Below are 24,697 nucleotides of genomic sequence, written 5' to 3'. Positions count from 1 at the left end.
ACAGAGAAAGTTAGAATCACAGGTACACAGAGCAAGGGCGAGAGAGAATCACAGATTCTGTAAGAGCGACAGAGAGAGAGACAGAATCACAGATAGACACAGGGACAGAGAGAGAGAGAATCACAGTTACACAGAGGGACAGAAACAGAGAGAATAATAGATACACACAGGGACATAGAGAGAGAATCATAGATACACACATGGACACAAAGAGAGTGAATCACAGATAGGCAGAGGGACAGAGAAAGTTAGAATCACAGGTACACAGAGCGAGGGAGAGAGAGAATCACAGATTCTGTACACACAGGGACAGAGAGGGAGACAGAATCACAGATACACCCAGGGAGAGAGAGGCAGAATCACAGATACAAAAAGGGGCACAGAGAGAGGGAATCACAGATACACACAGGGACAGAGAGAGGGAATCACAGATACACACAGGGACAGAGAGAGGGAATCGCAGATGCACACAGTGACAGAGAGGGAGAGAGTCACAGATACACACAGATACAGACAGAGAGAGATTGAGAGATTCACATAGGGAGACTGTGAGACAGGGAGAGAGAGACTCACAGGAACAGGCAGGGACACAGGGAGAGCAAATCACAAATAGAGAAATTATCACGGATATACACATGGACAGAGAGAGAGAATCACAGATACACACAGGGACAGAGAGAGAGATAATCACAGACACACACGGGGACAGAGAGAGAGAATCACAGATATACACATGGACAGAGAGAGATAATCACAGACACACAGAGAGAGAGAATCACAGATACATACTGGGACAGAGAGAGAGAATCACAGATACACACAGGGACACAGAGAGAGTATCACAGATACACACAGGGACAGAGAGACAGATAATCACAGATACACAGAGGGGTACAGAGAGAGATAATCACAGGTACACAGAGGGACAGAGAGAATCATAGACACACAGAGGGACAGAGAGAGAGAGAGAGAGAGAATCGCAGACACACACAGGGACAGAGAGAGAGAGAATCACAGATACACAGAGGGGCACAGAGAGGGAATCGCAGATGCACACAGCGACAGAGAGGGAGAGATTCACAGATACAGACAGAGAGAGATTGAGAGATTCACATAGGGAGACTGTGAGACAGACAGAGAGAGACTCACAGGTACAGGCAGGGACACGGAGAGAAAATCACAGATAGAGACAGGGACACAAATGGAGAGATTATCACAGATACACACACGGACAGAGAGAGAGAGAGAATCACAGATAAACACATGGACACAGAGACAGAATCACAGATAGACAGAGGGACAGAGAAAGTTAGAATCACAGGTACACAGAGCGAGGGAGAGAGAGAATCACAGATTCTGTACAAACAGCGACAGAGAGAGAGACAGAATCACAGATACACACAGGGACAGAGAGCATTAGAATCAGAGTTACACACGGGGACAGAGACAGAGAGAATTACAGATACACACAGGGAAAGAGAGAGAGAGAATCACAGCTACACACAGGGACACAGAGAGAGGGAATCACAGATACACAGAGGGACAGAGAAAGTTAGAATCACAGATACACACCGAGACAGAGAGAGAGAATCACAGACACACACAGAGACAGAATCACAGATACACACAGGGACAGAGAGAGAGAGAGAATTACATACAAACACTGAGACAGAATCACAGATACACACAGAGACAGAGGGACAGAGAAAGTTAGAATCACAGGTACACACAGCGACAGAGAGAGAGAATCCCAGATTCTCTACAGGCAGCGACAGAGAGAGAGAGACAGAATGACAGATACACACATGAAGAGAGAGAGAATCACAGACAAACACTGAGACAGAATCACAGATACACACAGGGGTAGAGAGAGAGAGTCACAGATACACACAGGGACAGAGAGAGAGAGAATCACAGATACACACAGGGACAGAGAGAGAGAGAGAATCACAGACAAACACTGAGGCAGAATCACAGATACACACAGGGGCAGAGAGAGAGAGAATCACAGATACACACAGAGACAGACAGAGAATCACAGACATAGACACGGACACAGAGAGAGAATCACAGATACACCCAGGGACAGAGAGAGAGATTCACATATACACACAGGGACAGAGAGAGTTAGAATCACAGATACACAGAGGGGCACAGAGAGAGAATCACAGATACACACAAGGACAGAGAGAGAGAATCACAGATACACACAGGGACAGAGAGAGAGAGAATCACAGATATAGGCAGGGACACAGGGAGAGAAAATCACAGATACAGGCAGGGACACAGGGGGAGAAAATCACAGATTATCACAGATATACACATGGACACAGAGAGTGAATCACAGATAAACACAGGGACGGAGAGAGAGAGAATCACAGATACACACAGGGTCACAGAGTGGGAGAGAATCACAGATACACACAGGGACAGAGAAGGGACGCAGCCCATTTGAAAACGGGGAGGAGGAAGGAAGAAGAATCACGTTTACTTGCAAGGAGAGGGAGCCAGGTTCACAGATCTATGGGAGAGAGAGAGAGATGGGGTGAAACAGTGACAGAGAGAGGGAGTGAGAGTAGAACCCGAGCACAGTGACAGCAGGAGATTGTTATCTGATTCGATGACTGACGATTTTCTCCCCTCCCCGCGGGGCGGGCGTGGGTGTGGTCGCACGCTTCTGAAGACAAAAGAGTTCCCCTGCAGCCCACTCCTTTCATTTCCCCGGTGGCTGGTTGTGGAGCCGCGGTGACAGATTGCCAGCTGGGGAAGAGATGTTTATCGCAGCTGTCGTGTGGGTTGGCGAGCGGAATATGCCCGGGGCGCCCTGGGCGTGGCTCCTTGGGGACGGAGGTGGAAGCGGCAGGGCGGGGAAGGGAGTCGCCGAGGAGGGCTTCACTCGCGCCCGAGGACGGCCCCCGCATCTTCGGCGCTCCGCGCCGGCCATAGGCCGGTTCCCAGCCGCCGCCCTATCGGGCGGTTCTGCACGCCGTCCCGCCTCCCAGAAGCGCGCACGGGTTCGGGTCAGTGAGTTGTCAACACGTCCGCCAGAGAAAGCGGGGTCTCCCGGTGGCCACCCACTTCAGTTCCACGTCCTGTTCCCATTCCGACACGCCGGTCTACCGCCGCGATGAAGCCACACTCAGGTTGGGGGAACAACACCTTATAGTCCGTCTGGGTGGCCTCCAACCTGATGGCATGAACATCGACTTCTCTAACCTCCGGCAATGCCGCCTTACCCCCACTTCAGAATTCCCCATTCCTGTTTCCCTGTCTCACCTTATCTCCTCACCTGCCCATCACCTCCCCATGTTACCCACCCACCCCATCCCTCTCTTCCCTGGTCTTCTACCCTCTCCTATCAGATTCCCCCTTCCCCAGCCCTTATGTCTTTCACCACTAGGCTGTGTGGGCCATTGGCACTCTCTCCGTATGTACTCCCACTTGGAGTCCCGTGCTCAGTTCTGGTCGCCTCACTACAGGAAGGACGTGGAAATTATAAAAAAGGTGCAGAGGTGATTTACAAGGATTTTGCCTGGATTGGGGAGCATGCCTTATGAGAATAGGTTGAGTGAACTCAGCCTTTTCTCCTTGGAGCGACGGAGGATGAGAGGGGACCTGATAGAGGTGTACAAAATGAGAGGCATTGATTGTGTGGATAGTCAGAGGCGTTTCCCCAGGGCTGAAATGGCTACCACGAGGAGGCGTAGTTTTAAGGTGCTTGGAAGTAGGTACAGGGGAGATGTCAGGGGTAGGTTTTTCACACGGAGAGCGGTAAGTGCGTGGAATGGGCTGCCGGCAGCGGTGATGGAGGCGGATGCACAACAGGGTCCTTTCAGAGACTCGTAGATAGGTACATGGAGCTTGGGGAAATAGAGGGCGATGCGGTAGGGAAATTTGGGGCAGTTTTTAGAGTAGTCGGCGCAACATTGTGGTCCGAAAGGCCTGTGATGTGTTGCCGATTTCTGTGCTTCACAGAACATCTGAGAAAAATGCTGATCTTTACTCATCAGTCAGGAGTTGATCCGAACAAGATGTAATCAAACGGCCAACTGCCTTGAGTATCAACTTCTGCCTGAGAAGGGACTTGGACCCGCTCGAATTTGGCTTCTGGGGCAACAGGCCCACAACAGGTGCCACCTCATTGGCTCCGCACTCAACCCTGGAACAAATGGACAGCAAAGGATGCTCTTTATCGATTGCAGCTCGGGGCATTCAATACTAACACCCCCTCGAAGCTAATCAATGAACTCCTAGACTTTGGCATCAGTACCCCCTTGTGCAATTGGATCCTTGGATTTGCTCACTTGCAGACCCCAGACACCTCGGATTTGCAACGACATCTCCACCAGCGCAGGCGCACCACCAGTCTGTGCACTTGCCCCCACCCCCCAGCCTCCTGCTCTGCTGTCTTTAGGCTTGTGACCATGAGGCCGAGCGCAGCTCCGATGCATTTTAAGTTTATGGACATCAGGAGGGAGGAGAAAATGGCGGCGCGACTCAGCGTGCGCGGCCGCTCCGGTGAATGATGTCTGTAATCTGTCAAGTAGGGGACCGTGCACAATCCTGATTTGATGGAGACGGATGTGAAAGTACAGAGGAACATCTGGAGAAACCTATGAAAGGCCCGCTTCGCTGCCGCTGCTGCTGTGTAGTCCAGAATCTCCGGAGCAGAAGGCCGCGAAATCCTCGGCCTTGCTTGTTTCGGCGGCCGGGGAGAGGTCGAAGACGCTCGGCAGAGGATGGCGCTCGGGAGGCTGTACCGGAGGGGCTGGTTGGAGGCTCGAAGTTTTAGGACGGACTCTGCGTCGGCTGTGGTCGGCTGCTTCCAAGGCATCGGCAAGTTGACGGTGCCTGGAGGTTTATGGCAGGGAGTTTCTCCCTTTTGCCGCCTGCTATCGGGGACTTGGGGACTTGAGACTTTTTTTTTACCATGCCCATGGTCTGTTCTTTATCAAATTATGGTATTGCTTTGCACTGCTGTAACTATATGTTATAATTATGTGGTTCCAACATATTCCAACGGGATCTCACCACTAAGCACATCTTTCCCTCCCTCCCTCTCTCTGCATTCCGCAGGGATTGCTCCCTACACAACTCCCTTGTCCATTCATCCCCCCCATCCCTCCCCACTGATCTCCCTCCTGGCACTTATCCGTGTAAGTGGAACAAGTGCTACACATGTTCTTACACTTCCTCCCTTAACACCATTCAGGGCCCCAAACAGTCCTTCCAGGTGAGGCAACACTTCACCTGTGAGTCCACTGGGGTGATATACTGCATCCGGTGCTCCCGATGTGGCCTTTTATATATTGGCGAGACCTGACGCAGACTGGGAGACCGTTTCGCTGAAAACCTACGCTCTGTCTGCCAGAGAAAGCAGGATCTCCCAGTGCCCACACATTTTAATTCCACATCCCATTCCCATTCTGACATGTCTATCCATGGCCTCCTTTACTGTAAAGATGAAGCCACACTCAGGTTGGAGGAACAACACCTTATATTCCGTCTGGGTAGCCTCCAACCTGATGGCATAAACATCTACTTCTCTAACTTCCGCTAGGCCCCACCTCCCCCTCGTACCCCATCTGTTACTTATTTTTATGCACACATTCTTTCTCTCACTCTCCTTTTTCTCCCTCTGTCCCTCTGAATATACCTCTTGCCCATCCTCTGGGTCCCCCCTCCTCCTTGTCTTTCTTCCCGGACCTCCTGTCCCATGATCCTCTCATATCCCCTTTTGCCAATCATCTGTCCAGCTCTTGGCTCCATCTCTCCCCCTCCTGTCTTCTCCTATCATTTTGGATCTCCCCTCCCCCTCCAACTTTCAAATCCCTTACTCACTCTTCCTTCAGTTAGCCCTGACGAAGGGTCTCGGCCTGAAACGTCGACTGCACCTCTTCCTACAGATGCTGCCTGGCCTGCTGCGTTCACCAGCAACTTTGATGTGTGTTGCTTGAATTTCCAGCATCTGCAGAATTCCTGTTGTTTTCGTCTTTGGTTTGTCCTGTTTTCTGTGATATCACTCTGGAGGAACATTGTATCATTTCTTAATGCATGTCTGCATTTCTAAATGACAATAAACGAGGACTGAGTGTCCCCATAATCTAAAATCACTACTGTCGTGGGCCAAATCGAAGGTGGCGATGAATCGGCTTCTGGGAGGGAGATTGAAAATCTGGCCGAGCAGTGCCACAGCAACAACAACCTCTCATTCGACGTCAGCAAGACCAGGGAGCTGATTATCGACGTCAGGAGGAGGAAACTGGATGTCCCTGAGCCAGTCCTTGCCGGGGTTGGGGAGGGTCAGCGACTTTAATTTCCTCGGTGCTATCACTTCAGAGGACCTGTCTCGGCCCCAGCACCTCAGTGCCATTACGAAGAAAGCAGAGCAGGTGCCTCTGCTTCCTCGGAAGTTCAATGACATTCGGCGTGTCATTGAAAACTTTCTCGAACTTACATAGCACTTAGAACATAGAATAGTACAGCACGGCACAGGCCCTTCGGCCCACAGTGTAATACCGACCCTTAAACCCTGCCTCCCACATAACCCCCACCTTAAATTCCTCCGTATACCTGTCTAGCAGTCTCTTAAGTTTCACCAGTGTATGGTACCAGAGGATTGGAGGGAGGCGAATGTTGTCCCCTTGTTCAGAAAAGGTAGTAGGGATAGTCCGGGTAATTATAGACCAGTGAGTCTTACGTCTGTGGTGGGAAAGCTGTTGGAAAAGATTCTTAGAGATAGGATCTATAGGCATTTAGAGAATCATGGTCTGATCAGGGACAGTCAGCATGGCTTTACGAAGGGCAGATCGTGTCTGACAAGCCTGATAGAGTTCTTTGAGGAGGTGACCAGGCATATAGGTGAAGGTAGTGCAGTGGATGTGATCTATATGGATTTTAGTAAGGCATTTGACAAGGTTCCACATGGTAGGCTTATTCAGAAAGTCAGAAGGCATGGGATCCAGGGAAGTTTGGCCAGGTGGATTCAGAATTGGCTTGCCTGCAGAAGGCAGAGGGTGGTGGTGGAGGGAGTACATTCAGATTGGAGGATTGTGACTAGTGGTGTCCCACAAGGATCTGTTCTGGGACCTCTACTTTTCGTGATTTTTATTAACGACCTGGATGTGGGAGTAGAAGTGTGGGTTGGCAAGTTTGCAGATGACACAAAGGTTGGTGGTGTTGTAGATAGTGTAGAGGATTGTCAAAGATTGCAGAGAGACATTGATAGGATGCAGAAGTGGGCTGAGAAGTGGCAGATGGAGTTCAACCCGGAGAAGTGTGAGGTGGTACACTTTGGAAGGACAAACTCCAAGGCAGAGTACAAAGTAAATGGCAGGATACTTGGTAGTGTGGAGGAGCAGAGGGATCTGGGGGTACATGTCCACAGACCCCTGAAAGTTGCCTCATAGGGTAGTTAAGAAAGCTTATGGCGTGTTAGCTTGCATAAATCGAGGGATAGAGTTTAAGAGTCACGATGTAATGATGCAGCTCTATAAAACTCTGGTTAGGCCACACTTGGAGTACTGTGTCCAGTTCTGGTCACCTCACTATAGGAAGGATGTGGAAGCATTGGAAAGGGTACGGAGGAGATTTACCGGGATGCTGCCTGGTTTAGAGAGTATGCATTATGATCAGAGATTAAGGGAGCTAGGGCTTTACTCTTTGGAGAGAAGGAGGATGAGAGGAGATGTGATAGAGGTGTAGAAGATAATAAGAGGAATAGATAGAGTGGATAGCCAGCGCCTCTTCCCCAGGGCACCACTGCTCAATACAAGAGGACATGGCTTTAAGGTAAGGGGTGGGGAGTTCAAGGGGGATATTAGAGGAAGGTGTTTTACTCAGAGAGTGGTTGGTGCGTGGAATGCACTGCCTGAGTCAGTGGTGGAGGTGGATACACTCGTGAACTTTAAGAGACTACTGAACAGGTATATAGAGGAATTTAAGTTGGGGTGGTTATATGGGAGGCAGGGTATAAGGATCGGCACAACTTTGTGGGCCGATGGGCCTGCAATGTGCTGTACTGTTCTATGTTCTATGTATCTGCGTCCACCACTGACTCAGGCAGTGCATTCCACGCACCAACCACTCTCTGTGCAAAAAACCTTCCTCTAATATCCCTCTTGAACTTCTCACCCCTTCCCAGGCAGCATCTCTAGGAAGAGGCACAGTCGACGTTTCGGGCCGAGACCCTTCGTCAGGTCACTGGTCGGAGTGCTGCTGGTACCATGTAACCCAGTACTACCTGTCGCATGGTCGAGTGGTCGGCGACTAAACTGGCTCCCGCGCCAGGCTTGCCTGGTGAGGAGGGTGGCTAGACACCCTGCAGGACGAAAAACAAGACCTGTCAAAGGGCGGATGAACCCTGTCGTAGGGTCAGTGGCCATCTAGCAAACACGTGCTGTGAAGCGCGGAAAGAGCATCCTTTGCATCGAAGCTCGGTCTGGCCATTCACTGCAGCAGAACATCCCCCAGCCGTCTTGGACCCCACCATGCCGCTGGATCTGGGAGAGGATGTCGAGAGGGTGGGTCCGGACCTGTGCAACCCCTTACTCACTGAAAATCCATTCACGCACACGCTGTTCCTTTCTGAGGAGTGGGGTATCCCAAACCCCACTAACTGACTGAAAGGAACCATCATCATCCCATGGGATGGAGAGCCGGAGAGAGAGAGGTGCAGAGTGTATCGACCGGCTGCATCACAGCCCGCTATGATACACCAATGCCCTTGAACAGAAAATCCCACAAAAAAGGCCAGTGATCCCGGTCTGTCACTGGTGAGGCCCTCCCCACCACTGAGCAAATCTACCCTGAGCTCTGCCACGGGAAAGCTCCATCCATCATCAAAGACTACTCCCTCCCCGCTCCCCCACCACAGCCTTCATCACATGTTCTCGATATTTATTGCTTATTTATTGACTTTTTCCCCCCTCTTTCGTGTTTGCCCAGTGTTTGTCTCCCTATCCTCTTGGGCGTTGCCTTTCCGAGCGACGCACACACAAATCACCGGGGGATCTCAGCAGGCCGGGCAGCAGCTACGGAGAAAGAGCCAGCAGTCGTGGACACAAAATACTCTGCAGATGCTGGGGTCAAAGCAACACTCACAACACGCTGGAGGAACTCAGCAGGTCGGGCAGCATCCATGGAAACGATCAGTCAATGTTTCGGGCCAGAACCCTTCGTCAGGACTGTAGAGGGAAGGAGCAGAGGCCCTATAAAGAAGGTGGGGGCGGGTGGGAAGGAGAAGGCTGGTAGGTTCCAGGTGAAAAACCAGTAAGGGGAAAGACAAAGGGGTAGGGGAGGGGAAGCAGGGAGGGGATAGGCAGGAAAGGTGAAGAAGGAATAGGGGAAAACACGATGGGTAGTAGAAGGAGGCGGAATCATGAGGGGGGTGATAGGCAGCTGGAGGAGGGGGCAGAGTGAAATAGGGGTAGGGGAAGGGAGGGGGAGGGAATTACCGGAAGTTGGAGAATTCTATGTTCATACCAAGGGGCTGGAGACTACCCAGACTGTATATGAGGTGTTGCTCCTCCAACCTGAGTTTGGCCTCGGCATGGCAGTAGAGGAGGCCATGTATGGACATATCCGAATGGGAATAGGAAGCAGAGTTGAAGTGAGAGTTGAAGAGTCAACAGTCGTCGTTTCGGGCAGAGGCCCTTCAGCAGGACGGGAGACTCCTGACCTGAAGAAGGATAGACTGGCTTTGGAGGCGGTGCAGAGGAGGTTCACCAGGTGGATTCCAGAGATGAGGGGGTTAGACTATGGGGAGAGATTGAGTCGCCTGGGACTGTACTCACTGGAATTCAAGAAGAATGAGAGTAGATCTTACAGAAACATGTAAAATTATGAAAGGGATATATAAGATAGAGGCAGGAAAGTTGAAACTAGAGCTAGGGGACACAGCCTCAAGATTTCATTGAGTAGATTCAGGACAGAGATGAGGAGGAACTGCTTTTCCCAGAGGGTGGTGAATCTGTGGAATTCTCTGCCCAATGAAGCCGTGGAGGTTGCCTCAGTAAATATATTTCAGACAAGATTGGATAGATTTTTGCACAGTCGGGGAATTAAGGGTTAAATGCAGGTAGGTGGAGATGAATCCGTGGCCAGATCAGCCATGATTTTATTGAACGGCGGGGCAGGCTCGACGGGCCGGATAGCCGACTCCTGCTCCTATTTCTTACGAGCTGTGTCCTCACACGCTGCGGTTTCGCCTTCGCGATATATTCCCGCGTGATCAAAGTGACTAATACCAGAGGGCACGCAATTATGGAGAGACGGAGGTCAATTCAAAGGAGATGTGGGGGAGGGGGCATTTTTTTTTGCACACAGCGGGTGGTGGGTGCCTGGACTGCACTGGCAGGCGGTGGGATGAGCGGGGGGTGTGCAAGTACGATTGAGGTACTTAAGAGGTTCTTGGCCATTTCCGAGTGACCTTTTTTTAAAAAAAAGTCCATGCACCGCGTTCTTGGTACAGCTCCACCCTTGGTATTCCCTCTTTCCGTTTCCCACCCACCACCCCCCCCCCACACCAACTTCCCACGACTCATCGGGCACGAGGTGCGAAAACCTGACGGTAGGTGGTCCATCCGTGACCACAAGAGACCGGAGAACGGTTGCCGCTCCGAGCCGGGACGCATCGGGGAGGGAGGCGGAGACCCCAAGGGAAGATCCAGGCTCGACAGGCGGGCGGTGGCCGAGGTCAGGGTCGAACCGGGGTCCCTGGGGCTGCCTGGTCCGCCGACACCGGTGGCGGGCGGGCGGGGCGGGGGGGTTTGGGTCTGAGGTCGGCAGGTACTTCGCCGGCTGAAAGAGTGGCGCAGATGGAGGGGAAGACCCGGGGATGGCGAGGAGACCGGGGTGAGGCAGGGGAGGGTAGGGGTGATAGGGTGAGTGGGAGAGAGAGAGAGAGATTGAAGGAGGGGGTAGGTGATCGGGAGGAGAGGAGGTACTAGGGATTTGGAGAGGGAGAGACGGATTGAGGGGAAGTGAGGGGTTTGGGGTAATTGGGGGTGTCCCCTTCGCTCGCTATATCTCTCCCTCCCTCCTTCCACATACCTCCTTCCTCCTCCTCCTCCCCTCCCAACATCTCCTACCCTCCCACTCGCCGTCCATCGCTATCTACCTCACGGTTCACCCCTGCCCTCCAAGTCTCTGCCCCTCGTCCATTCCCCTCGTCCCTCTGACCATCTTCTACCCTCCCCTACTCCCCTCCCTCTCCATCTCTTGCTCCCTGTTCCTCCACCCCCTCCCTTCACTTTCTCCCTCCCTCTCTCCTTCCCCACTACCATCTCTCCATCCCTTCCTCCTACCCTCACCTTTTTGCCCTCCCACCACCTCCCATCCTCCCCTGTCCACTTTCCCCCCTCCCGTCACTCTCCATCTCCCACTCCGCCTTTCCTTCATTCCTCAAACTCCCCTTCCTCTCCCTCCCACTGTGGATCTGGGGTTGAGAGGGTGAACAGCTTTAAGTTCCTCGGCATAAACATCACCGAGGATCTCACGTGGTCTGTACATACCGGATGTGTGGTGAAAAAAGCACACCAGTGTCTCTTTCACCTCAGATGGCTGAAAAAGTTTGGTCTGGGCCCCCAAATCCTAAAGTCTATCAACAGAGGCACAATTGAGAGCCTCCTGACTGGCTGTATCACTGCCTGGTATGGGAACTGTACTTCCCTCAATCACAGGACTCTGCAGAGAGAGAGATGGCCCAGCGCATCTGTAGATGTGAACTTCCCACTATTCAGGACATTTACAGTGACAGGTGTGTAAAAAGGGCCCGAAGGATCATTGGGGACCCGATTCACCCCAACCACAAACTGTTCCAGCTGCTACCATCTGGGAAACGGTACCGCAGCATAAAAGCCAGGACCAACAGGCTCCGGGACAGCTTCTTCCACCAGGCCATCAGACTGATTAATTCGCACTGATACAACTGTATTTCTAAGCTATATTGACTGTCCTGTTGTACATATTATTTATTAGAAGTTACTATAAATTGCACGTTGCATACTTAGACGGAGACGCGACGTAAGGATTTTTACTCCTTATGTATGTGAAGGAGGTGAGAAATGAAGTCAATTCCAGTTCCGAAAAGGGATTGATAAAACATACAGCGCAGGAACAGGTGCCCCCAACTGAATAATTCATTAAACCAATGTCACTTCGTCCCTTCGGCCGGCGCACACGGCCCCGTGTCGAGTTGGTCGAGTGCTGTCCAATCGGGAGCGTTGCGGAGATGGAGCCCGGGGCTCGGGCGGGAGCGGTGCCTGATCCAGCGTGAGCGAGCTCCGGTCCCGGAGCCGCCCCCCCCCCCACCCTCCGGCGGCACGTGCAGGACGCAGCGTGACGCAGGAACGGGCCCGCAAAACCAGTCAAAGTTCAAAGTGAATTCATTGTCAAAGTCCATATCTGTCCCCACCCCCCTCCCCCATAGATCGATCGATACTTTATTGATCCCAAAGGGAATTACAGAGTCACAGTAGCGTCAGGGGCACAGACGTACAAATATTAGAAGAGAAGTAAGAAAGAGTGAAAAAAATAAGTTACCTCAAATGGGAGGGGGGTCATCACTTCCCCGGCTATAAGTGGACTCATTATAGAGCCTAATAGCCGAGGGTAAGAATGAGCTCATATAGCGCTATTCGGAGCAGCGACATTGTCTCAGTCTATCACTAAACGTGATCCTCTGTTCAGCCATAGAACCATAGAAACTACAGCACAGAAGCAGGCCTTTTGGCCCTTCTTGGCTGTGCCGAACCATTTTCTGCCTAGTCCCACTGACCTGCACACGGACCATATCCCTCCATACAGCTCCCATCCATGTATCTGTCCAATTTATTCGTAAATGTTAAAAAAGAACCCGCATTTACCACCTCGTCTGGCAGCTCATTCCATGCTCCCACCACTCTCTGTGTGAAGAAGACCCCCCCTAATGTTCCCTTTAAACTTTTCCCCCCTCACCCTTAACCCATGTCCTCTGGTTTTTTCTCCCCTTGCCGGAGGGTGAGAAAACATTGTCCAGAATTGCCAGGGTTTTCCGTAAGGTCCTTTGTTCTACCACAGCCTCCAGTGTGTCCAGTTTGACTCTGACAACAGAGCCAGCCTTTGTCCTAAATCTAACCCCGCCGCCTGAATCTTGAGGCTATGTTCCCGAGCTCTGGTCTCACCTACCAGTGGAAACAATGTTCCTGCCTCTGTCTTATCCATCCCCTGTCATGATTTCAGATGTGTCTGTAAGATCTCCTCTCATCCTTTTGAATTCCTGCAGATCAGATTATTACGTGGTGCATCGAGGTAGAACCAGGTGTACCGCCCTGGCTAAGATTTCCACTGCTATGCTGTGGGGTAGTTTACATCTGCGGCGTGCAAAGCTGGAAAGGCTGGTTCGGCTTCGGCCGAGACAGGGAGCCATGTCGTCCGGCTTCGGAATGTGGATCAGCCAATCAGGATTGTGGGATGAGAGAGGGGGTTCCAGGGACCTGTGGGGATGAGTTTTCTGAAGGACGGTAGTCCGGATTGGGGTCTTCCGGCGGGAGCTACGGCGCGGGGCGCGGGGGGTGGGGGAGGGGAGACACCACAGGGTGCCACTGGAAAAGCAGTCCCCGTTTGCGCGGCAGATGAATGGCTCCAAGGAGTAAAGGCCGATACTCCCGAGGGAGAGCCAGTTCGATCGAGATGGTCTTCGAGGGGAGTTCGGGATGTGACGGGTGCTTTCATGCAGACCGTGGGTCCAGTGCGTGAGTAAGAGATGCCAATACTCCAGCACGAGCTCCGACGTTTATGTGCACGCTGGGCTGGTTTAATTGTAATAGGCCCTTTTTCTTTTCTTTTTTCCTATTAACTGTCTGGATAAAGGTGAAACCGGTAGATACACTTTCTTTGTGATTATATGCTCATGTACGATCTGTGATTTCTGGCCAACCGATCATGGTGCGCGGGCGGCGTGTACACAGCTCTTGCACCAGTCAAGGTTCCCTTCACCGGGGCAGCGCAACCTTTTTGCTCGGTTGAACCCGGGTTCGTACTGGCGCCGGGCGCAATGTGGTTTACGGAAGGCGGCCTGCTGAGTCACGTGGCCGGTAGCCGAGGAGCCAGGTTTGCACACGGGCCCCGGATGAAAGGGTTACATGGGTACAACAGACATCCCACCTCTCCCGAAAGTTCGAAAGTTCCTGGAGTCTACCGCATATTGATAGCAGCTCCCTGACGCCCGCAAATTATATACAATATCCCGGAAATCGATTTTTTTGAGAGCGAGCGAGAGGGAGAGACAGACAGACAGAGCGAGTAACAGACATAGCGAGAGAGCGACAGAGAGAGCATCCTGATTGGTCTCTCTTTGTGCTAAGTAGACCTATCAGTTTTCTCTGTGGGCGGGATTTACACTCTACCTCTCTCTCCCTTTCTTTGTCCATCAGTTTAGTTTAGTGTCTCAACTAACCTTGAAGGACTGGTGCCAAACTACAACAGTTCGCCAGTTGATGAGTTCTGGGGGAAATCTGTGAGCACAGGGCAGTTGAGAGTCAAAGAGCTCTGCCAGTTGATGAAGCTGCATTTGGTGCTGCCAAATTCTAACTGTGATGTAAAAAGGGCATTCAGCATGGTGCGTCACATTAAGACAGAATTCAGAAGTCAGCTGCCTCACAAAACACTTGTGAATCCGATGCCTTGCAAAATTGACAAATTCATTGACACAGACTGCTATGAGTTTGAGACTTCTGGCAAAATGCTCAAATCTGCCAAGCAAGCCACATCACAGTACAAGGAAAGTTTGCAAAAGAAATAGAAAAGCATTTAGCTATTAGCATTGAGTCTGCCAAAAAGATACTCAACAAGGAAAAATATATATAAATGTGTGTGTGTAAATAGTTTCAATATGTGATCAAATAAACTGTTGTGCTCTTTCGTAATCAAATGTCCTGTATGCATACACCCTTGGAGGTCGACTGGCGGGGGGGGAGGATATGGGGTTGCGGGGGGCGGGGGTGGTGGTGCTCCCTCCCTGAAATTAGTTTTTGCAGGTTGGGATGCCTGGTACAAAGAGTAGCGGAATGCAGAATAAAGTGTAACAACCGCGGGGAGGAGGGGGTGCGGAGTGCAGGGCTGGCAGAGACCATAAAGTGCGAGGCCTTAGCGAGGTAGATTGTGAGGCCGAGAGCCCATTCTTTTTTAATCAAATGAGGAAAACAAGCTGCCCTTGAGCCTGGGGTGGGGGGAGGTGGACATGCTTTCGGGCTTTTGTACCTCCTGTCCGATTGGAGAGAGGGAAGGAGAGAGGATGGCTGGGGAGAGTGTGGGTTTGCTGATCACGTGCTGATCTCCCGACAGTTTCCTGCGGCGACGGGCAGAGCAATCGCCGTGCCAAGCCGATATATTAAAACAAATTGTGAGCGTCGAAAGCGGACAAGCCCTTCCGCTCTCTGCGACTCCATGTCGACGAGATTCTTTATCGCCCCCGTCGTATCTATCTCCACGACCACCGGCACTCCTAGCAGCGCACCCCAGGTACCAACCACCCTCTGTGTCTTGTTTTTAAAAAAAACTCCTTTGAACTCCACCTTGAATTGCACGCCCTTTGGCATTTTATTTTTTTTCCCGCCCTGGGGGGAGGAACGGATACTGGCTGGCTCCCCCACCTGCGTCTCTCGGGCTGCTAACGAAGTCTCCGCTTCACCTCCGCGGCCCCTGAGGCGGGAGGAGCGCCGTTGCCTCATCTCGCTGGGGAAGGGCAGGATCCACCCCGACCTCCAGGCGCCGTCTCTGCGTGCGCATCGAGTCGGGATGTTCTCCCCCGCCCCACCTCCCCCCACCCCCCCCCCCCCCCCGCCGGGTGCTCTGCCCTCTCCCAAAGGGGGCCGCCGCGGGAGGGTTCGCCGGCTGAGGAGGTGGCGTTGCAGGCGGGTGAGGGGCTGCAGATCGCATGCGTTGTGGCCACATGCGGATGCACTGCTGGGGCACCGACGGGTGGCCCAGAGAAAGGACAACAGACGGCCGACGCTTAAAAGTGCAGGAACGGTTGGAGATAGTTGTTTGGAGAGGGAGGAGGCAGAGCGCACACACACACACACACACACACAAAATGCCGGAGAATCTCAACAGGGCAGGCAGCAAACCCCTCAGATCGGGAGTCCCGCCCCCGACTCTTCATTCTTCACGGTAGCTGCTGCCCGACCAGCTAAGTATTTTAGATTAGATTCGACTTTATTGTCACTGTGCCGAGTACAGACACAAAGCCAATGAAATACAGTTAGCATCTGACCAGAAATGCAGAAGAATAATATTATTTACAAAATAACTGCGAACAAAAAGTAAGTGCTACAGAACACACATATAAAAATACTGAGACAGTACAATACGGATGCAATACTGCTTAGCTCTGTGATGTGAGGTTCAGCAGGTCACAGCCTCAGGGAAGAAACTCTTCCTGTGTCTGCTGGTGCGGGAGCGGAGGCTCCTGTAGCGCCTACCGGATGGGAGGAGAGTAAAAAGTCCACGGTTGGGGTGAGATGAATCCCTGATTATGCTTTTCACCCTGCCCAGGCAGCGTTTATGGTAGATGTTCCCAATGGTGGGCAATTGGGTGCCGATAATCCGCTGGGCAGTTCACGCCCGGGTGCTTTGCGGTCCGATACGGGACAATTGCCATACTACACTGAGATGCAGTTGGTGAGTATGCTCTCAATGGTACAGCGGTAAAAGTCCGTCAGTATTCTGGGACAGAGGTGTGCTTTCTTGATGCTCCGCAGGAAATAAAGGTGCGCCTTTTTGATCAGGATGGAGGAGGTTCAGTGACCAGGCTGCGGGCGTCGCTCCGGATTTCTAGGACTTGCAGAAACTCCTGTGCGCGGCAGGATGTTTTTCGGGGACTCGAGTACGGGGGGGGGGGGGGGGGGGCGCTGAGTAGGTTAGGACGTTATTCCCTGGAGCGCAGAATGAGAGGAGACCTTAGAGATGTATACAGAGTACCGATAGGGCCACCCCGCCATGGAAGGTCTCGAGCCCAGGAGGGGAGAGAGAGGGGAAGGAGGGGGCCTGGGTCCAACAACCCCATCCCATACAAGGGTGCTTCCAAACCGGAAGCCCCGAAGACCTTATCCCCGGGAGAGGAAGGGTGTTTAAAAAAAAACAGGAGGGCTTACAAGTGGGGACAACTTCAAAGACTGGACCAGGCCAGAGGTCTCTGGCGAATTTCTGTCGGCGGCCTCGACGTGAGGGGTTGAAGAATAGTCATAGTCATAGTCATAGTCATACTTTATTTATCCCGGAGGAAATTGGTTTTCGTTACAGTTGCACTATAAATAATAAATAGAAATAAAACCATAAATAGTTAAATAGCAATATGTAAATTATGCCAGGAAATAAGTCCAGGACCAGCCTATTGGCTCAGGGTGTCTGACCCTCCAAGGGAGGAGTTGTAAAGTTTGATGGCCACAGGCAGGAATGACTTCCTGTGACACTCTGTGCTGCATCTCGGTGCCTGTGAGTGAATGGGAATACAGATCCATAATTCCTGGAAAGTGCCATCACTTCCACTAAAATAAAAGAGCTTTTCCCCCCGGATTTCCAGCATCTGCAGAAGCCATTGCTGAGGGTTTGCCTCAAACGTCACTCAGGTGAGCAGGGAGGATGGATGGATGTCTAAAAAATGCTCAGAGCTACATCGGTGCATCCTGCCCCACAGAGTCCCTCCAGCATTTTGTGTGCGTTGCTCAGCAAGTTCAAATGGAGACGTTTGGGGTTTTATTCAAAACCGGGGAAGAGTTTATAGATGATCAAGACAAGTTGTTTAAAAAAGATGGGGGGGAGAAAAAGTGTTTTAAATGAGATGCGAGAGGCAAGTATTTTTGGAGTGAGAAGGGGAAAAGCTGAAAGGATGTGATTGGACAAGTTTTTTCTTGAAGATGAGAGAGGTTTGAAACAGGTGTGAGGGATAAGTTTTTTTTAAGTTGAGAAAGAAGGTTTAAAGGGGGTGTGAGGAACAAGATTTTTTAAGATGAGAGAAGGTTGAAAGGGAGTTTGAGGGGAAAGTTTTTTTAAGAGAGAGGGAAGGTTGAAAGTTGTTGAGGCAAGTTTTTTTTTAAGAAGAGAGGGAAGGTTTTGAGGTGCAAAGGGCAAGTTTTTTTTAAGTTGAGAGAGGGAAGGTTTAAAGGTGGTGTGAGAGGCAAGATTTTTTTAAGATGAGAGAAGGTAGAAAGGGGGATTGAGGGACTTTAAGAGAGAGGGAAGGATTTAAGGAGGTGTGAGAGGCAAGTTTTTTTAAGAGAGGGAAGGATTTAAGGAGGTTTGAAGGGCAAGTTTTATTAGGATGGGAGAGGGATTGTTTAAAGGAGGTGTGAGGCAAGTTTTTTTAAGAGGGAAGGATTTAAGGAAGTTTGAAGGGCAAGTTTTATTAGGATGGGAGAAGGATTGTTTAAAGGAGGGGTGAGAGGCAAGTTTTTTTAAGTCGAGAGGGGGAAGGTTTAAGGGTGGTGCGAGAGGCAAGTTTTTATTAAGATGAGAGAGGTTGAAAGGAGGTTTGAGGGATAAGATTTTTTTAAGAGAGAAGGTTGAAAGGAGGTTTGAGGGGAAAGTTTTTTTTAAGAGAGGGGGAAGGTTTTAAGGAGGTGTGAGAGGCAACTTTTATTAAGATGGGAGAGAGAAGGTTTCGAGGAGCTGTGAGAGGCAAGCTTTTTTAAGATGGGAGAGGGATGGTTTGAAGGACAAGTTTTATTAAGATGGGAGAGGGATGGTTTAAAGGAGGTGTGAGAGGCAAGTTTTTTTTTTCAGATGCAAGGAGAAAGACTGAAAGGAGACGTGAGAGGGAAGGGTTTCTCCTGAGGGATGGAATGAGGAAATTTTAAGGGTAATGATAAGGGCAAGTTTTTGCAAGGTGGGGGGGGGGTGATTGCAAAGGAGTTGTATGGGGCAAGATTATTTTAAGCTGAGTGGAGGAACTTTTAAAGAAATGATAGGGGCAGGTTCTTATAATGAAAGGGGTGAAGTTTAAAGATGTTTGGACCAAGATGTTTTTTTTTTGAGGTGCTAAAGGGAAGACTGAAGGTAGACGTGAGGGACTTGTTTTTTGTAAAGTGATAAGGACGTGTTATTTTTAAGGTGAGAAAGCAGAGGTTTAAAGTAGATGCGAGGGGCCGAGTTAAAGGATTAGTTTTAATTTTGCACACGTACATGAAACCATGCCAGTGAACACACAAAATACTGGAGGAACACGACAGGTCAGGGAGCATCCCTGGGAGGGAATAAGCAGTCGACGTTTCGAGCCCGGACCCTTCATCGAGGCTGGAGAGGAAGGGGACAGGAGCCAGAATAAGAAGCTGAGGGCGGCGGGACGGAGCACAAGCGGGCAGGTGGGCGAGGGAAGAGGGATGAAGGGAGGAGGAAAAGGTGAAGGGCAGAAGGAAGAACCTCTCAAGGGAGGAGAGTGGGCCTGGGAGAAAAGGAGGGGGGGGGAGGTGAGAGACTTCCGAGGAGGGGAGCAAAGACAGAATCCAGAATGGGGAACGGAAAAAAGGGAGAAGTGGAGGAGGGAAGAGAGATTACCGGAAGTTAGAGAAACCAGTTGATGCCGCCAGGTTGGGGGCTACCCAGGTGGAGCACGGGGTTTTGCGCCTCCAAACTGTGAGAGGCTCCATCGCGACAGGAGGGGCCACGATGGAACAGGCGACCACCTGGAAATCCTGCCTGCAGCGGGCCCCAAACCTCAGCGAGGAAGGCCCGATAACTCTGCAGTCAGAGCAGCTTTCTTTTTGCTTCTAATTTATTATTTATTGTAATGCCTGCATTTGTTTTGTGCACTTTTATGCAGTCCTGGGTAGGTCTGTAGTCTAGTGTAGTTTTTGTGTTGTTTTACGTAGTTCAGTGTAGTTTTTGTATTGTTTCCTGTAGCACCATGGTCCTGGAAAACGTCATCTCGTTTTTACTGTCCTGTACCAGCAGTTATGATTGAAATGACAATAAAAATTGACTTGACCCAATTGTGGGTTTTCTTGGGTGGGGGGCAGGCGGGCGGGAGGGAGGGAAATAACATCCATGTTTAGGTGGGAGGTTTTTTTGTGCGTGTGTTGGAGAGCACTGCACATACACACACACACAGCGAGCACTGAGAGAATGCTTGCGGTCTTCTGCTGCCGTAGCCCCTCTATTTCGAATATCGACGTGCTGTGCACACAGACATGCTCTTCTGCACACCACCCCTTGTTGCTACACGTGGTTATTTTGAGTCAATGTTCCCCACCACCTGTCAGCCTGGCTATTCTCCTCTCACCTCCCACAGAAACAAGGCGATCACCAAGTGCCATGTTATTTTTTTTTCCCAGTTTCACACCGTTCTCCGTAAGCTCGGGAGACTTGCGCGCGGAGGTTCTGGGAGACCAGCGGTTCCTGGGATACTCCGATCACCCCATCTGGCGCCGCCTATCGTTCTGTGGGTCGCAGTCACTCAGATCGCATTTGATCCCCCATTCTGAGGTCTGGTCTGAACCTCTTGACCGTGCCCGCGTGCTTCTATGCACTGAGTCGTTGCCACGTGGTTGGCTGGTTAGATATTTCACCTAATAAAGTGGCCACTGAGTGTCCAGTTTCTCGTTACACCCGCGCATCCACAGTAACCGTGCAGATCACAAACTCCACATTTTCTTTTCTTCTTTTTGATCAAATTTCACCAGTTCCTGGCTTACCCGAGGCTTCTCGGCCAACCCTCGCCCCTGTAAGCGTCAGTGCTACACCTGTCTCTACACCTCCTCTCTTGCCACCATTCAGGGCCCCAAACAGTCCTTCCAGGAGAGGCAACACTTCACTTGTGAGTCTGTTGGGTCTATTGCATCCGGTGCGGCCTCCTCTACATCGGTGAAACCCGACGCAGATTGGGGGACAGCTTCATCGAGCACCTCCGCTCCGTTCGCCAAAACAGACAGGAACTCCCAGTAGCCACCCACTTCAACTCTGCTTCCCATTCCCATTCGGATATGTCCATACATGATCTCCTCTACTGCCATGATGAGGCTAAACTCAGGTTGGAGGAGCAACACCTCATATACCGTCTGGGTGGTCTCCAGCCCCTTGGTATGAACATAGAATTCTCCAACTTCCGGTAATTCCCTCCCCCTCCCTTCCGCTATCCTTATTTCACTCTGCCCCCTCCCCCAGCTGCCTATCACCTCCCTCATGGTTCCACCTCCTTCTACTACCCATTGTGCTTTCCCCTATTCCTTCTTCACCTTTCCTGCCTACCCCCTCCCCCATCCCTTTATCTTTCCCCTTACTGGTTTTTCACCTGGAACCTACCAGCCTTCTCCTTCCCACCCTCCCCCCACCTTCTTTATAGGGTCTCTGCCCCCTCCCTCTACAGTCCTGACGAAGGGTTCCGGCCCGAAACGTCGACCAATCGTTTCCACGGATGCTGCCCGACCTGCTAAGTTCCTCCAGCATGTTGTGAGTGTTGCTTTGACCCCAGCATCTGCAGATTATTTTGTGTTTACCTCGTCCTTCCTTCTTACTGGATTGTGCCAACTCCAAAGTCCCGGCCACCAGCCAGTTGTTAAAGTGCCTCGGGGGCTGCCACCCTGCCCCCGTCGGGAGAGCGTCCCTTCACGTGTGTGCCCGCCCTGCAGTTCGGTAGCTCGAGGACCACATCGGAGCCCGCGCTGTGATCACAATTCACCAAATGCTCCCCCACTGAGAGGTCACCTGGCCAGAAGGAGAAGCCAAGAGAGACAGAGAGACAGAGAGAGACAGACACAGAGAGAGAGAGGGAGAGAGAGAGAGAGAGAGAGAGAGAGAGAGAGAGGGGGACAGAGAGACAGAGACAGAGGGACAGAGAGAGAGTGTGTGAGTGTGTGTGTGTGTGTGTCTCTCTCTCTCTGCCTCTGATGAGATGAAGGGTGACACTTTGGGTGAGTCAGAGCACGTGCAGGAGAGAGCGAGAACGAGAGCATGTGCAAGAGTCAGAGCACGCGAGAGTGAGAACGTGCGAACAATTGTGTAACGTGTGCGAGACCTCGTCTCTCTCTCTCCGCCCCCCCCCCGTACACGCGCGTTCGCAGGTAGGAAGTGCGGCCCGCGAGCACGCGTCACCGCTCTGCGAGAGAGAGCTGGATCGCGCACCTCCCCCCCCCCATCCTCACGGAGTTTGAGCCCCACAAGTAGCCGAAACGACCTCCCTGGCCCCCACACACCACCGGCCCCCCACTTCCCCACCAAATCCTCCACACCGTCCTCTCCAACCTCCCCCCCACCCCCGCCCCCCAGCGGCGGAGTAAAGGGCGATATCCCGGGGCCGGCCCCCCCACCCCGGAGTGACGAGCCCGTGCGTACAGTCAACAATTTCCTTTATTGAAGTGTAATCGACGTGGTAGTGTCGGAAAGGCAGCGGACAGGCCGTGCGCACAGCAGAGACCCCACACACCCGCGCGAGGCGAGTCCCGGCGGGTCGGGGGCAAGATCACCGCGGTGTCCTCAGCAGGGACCGGGAGAGAGATTAAAACTGCACCCTCCACCCTCACCGCCCCAACAGGAGGGAGGGTCTGCTCCCTCAGTACCTCCGTGCCTTGGGTGGGAGACTCTCTCCGCGCGGTGCCCCCCTCCACGCCGGCCCACCCCCCCTCCCCCCAGTGCGACACCCCCTCAAGTTAGACCCTCCCGGTTTTGATACTCCGGCGGGAGTGCCCTCTCTTCCGTGGACCCTGCCCCGCAGATTAACGCTCCTTCAGTGGTGACCCCCCACCCCACCCCCACCCTCACCCACCACGCCAAGAATCCAAGACAGGACGAGGCACACAGATAAGACCCTCCAACCCAAATGCACAGAGTTCAGTGCAGGAACAGCTAACATCTTCGAAGGGGAATGGATAGTGGCACCCAGGGGGCGGGGTGAAGAGGAGGACCCGGGGGGGGGGGAGGAGGAGAGGAGAGGAGCTCGGAGACCCAAAGGGGGAGGAGGAGAGGGAGGTGGGGAGATGGACCCACAGGGAACAGGAGGGGAGGGGGGCAGTGCGACCCAGGGGAGAGGAGGGAGGAGGGAAAGCCGGACGCGTCCTGGGACGGCCTCTCTCCAAACACCCCCCACCGGCACCACCACCCCCCCCCTGTAAATTGAGGGCTCCCATTGAGCAGGGAGGGAAGGAGGGTGAGGCACCCTCTCGCTTCTACCCACCCCACCCACGTCAGTCCGGTCCCGTCCCATCCACCAGGCAGACGGCAGTGGTCCGAGCCTGGGGGGAGGGGTGAGGGATGGGGTGGGGCCCTGTCACCCGCACACACGCACACACACACGCACGCGCGCACACGCACACGCACACACACACACGGCACGGCAGCGGAACTCAGAAGATCTCGGGGCACTGGGCCCAGTCCTGTCTGTCCTTGGCCTCCCAGTAGCCGCCCTTGTAGATGTGAACCTGCTCTTTGGTGTACGGATCCTCGCGCCGCTCGAACCACAGCGGCCGGTAGCTGGACTCCAGCGGGCTCTGGCCTGTGGGGCGGGGAGAACGGCAGGGAGGGGCGACAGGACGTCCCGGGGTGGGGGAGGCAGTGGGGAGAGAGGAGAGAGGGTCAGAGAAACAGGCTGGCATTAGAGACGCAGAGAGACCTCGGCCAGTCGGGCACACCCGCGCCCCTCCAGACCTTTCCCCTCAGCGTTCCCAGTCCCAAACGGGAGAGAAGGTGCAAAGCCAAGCAACCCGCGCAGACGGAGCGCGGGAGGGGCTAGGCCAGCCGACGTTTCGGGCCAAGAGCCTCCCGCCGAGCTTCTCCAGCACCTTGTCCACGTCCATTGCCGCTCCCGTGCGTTCCGCATCTTCGACGGCTGCTCTGACCACCTCCGGTACCTCCGCACTCCATCCCCCCTCTCGCCTCCAACTCGACCAGTACTGATTCCCGGACCCTGGGGCAGAGACTTCACCTCATCAACCCCTCCTCCCTCAACCATAGATGTGAGAAATTAATCAGTATCTGAGTCCTGTCCATGTGCAAAATCTAATTCAGTGAACCATGCAGATCGAATGCCAGATCACTCTGTTTCACAACCCTCCCCAGGGTCCCAGCTTTCACTGTCAGACCCTCTCCCCAGGGCCCCACCGTTCACTGTCACTGTCAGACCCTCTCCCCAGGGTCCCACCGTTCACTGTCACTGTCAGACCCTCTCCTCAGGGTCCCATCGTTCACTGTCACTGTCAGACCCTCTCCTCAGGGTCCCACCGTTCACTGTCACTGTCAGACCCTCTCCCCAGGGTCCCACCGTTCACTGTCACTGTAACTGTCAGACCCTCTCCTCAGTGTCCCATCGTTCACTGTCACTGTCAGACCCTCTCCCCAGGGTCCCCCTGTTCACTGTCACTGTCAGACCCTCTCCCCAGGGTCCCACCGTTCACTGTCACTGTCAGACCCTCTCCCCAGGGTCCCCCTGTTCACTGTCACTGTCAGACCCTCTCCCCAGGGTCCCACCGTTCACTGTTACTGTCAGACCCTCTCCCCAGGGTCCCACCGTTCACTGTTACTGTCAGACCCTCTCCTCAGGGTCCCACCATTCACTGTCACTGTCAGACCCTCTCCCCAGGGTCCCACCATTCAGTCAATGTCTGACCCTCTCCCCAGGGTCCCACCGTTCACTGTCAGACCCTCTCCCCAGGGTCCCACCGTTCACTGTCACTGTCAGACCCTCTCCCCAGGGTCCCACCGTTCACTGTCACTGTCAGACCCTCTCCCCAGG

General features: G+C 52.8%; 1 protein-coding gene across 1 annotated transcript in view; it reads right to left on the bottom strand.

Annotated features, from left to right (window-relative positions):
• Window positions 1-22,302: 22,302 nt before the first annotated feature.
• LOC140193701 (uncharacterized) overlaps window positions 22,303-24,697 on the bottom strand; it is a 46,017-nt gene continuing 43,622 nt past the window's right edge. The window contains exon 10 of the mRNA XM_072250868.1: window positions 22,303-23,461. Coding sequence (XP_072106969.1) covers window positions 23,313-23,461 — 149 coding nt within the window. The 3' untranslated portion in view covers window positions 22,303-23,312. The remainder of the gene's footprint in view (window positions 23,462-24,697) is intronic.

Source organism: Mobula birostris, unplaced genomic scaffold, assembly GCF_030028105.1.
Source record: "Mobula birostris isolate sMobBir1 unplaced genomic scaffold, sMobBir1.hap1 scaffold_733, whole genome shotgun sequence".
Taxonomy (NCBI): Eukaryota; Metazoa; Chordata; class Chondrichthyes; order Myliobatiformes; family Myliobatidae; genus Mobula; species Mobula birostris.
Note: the sequence above shows the minus strand (reverse complement) of the source record. Positions and strands in the feature narration are given on the sequence as shown.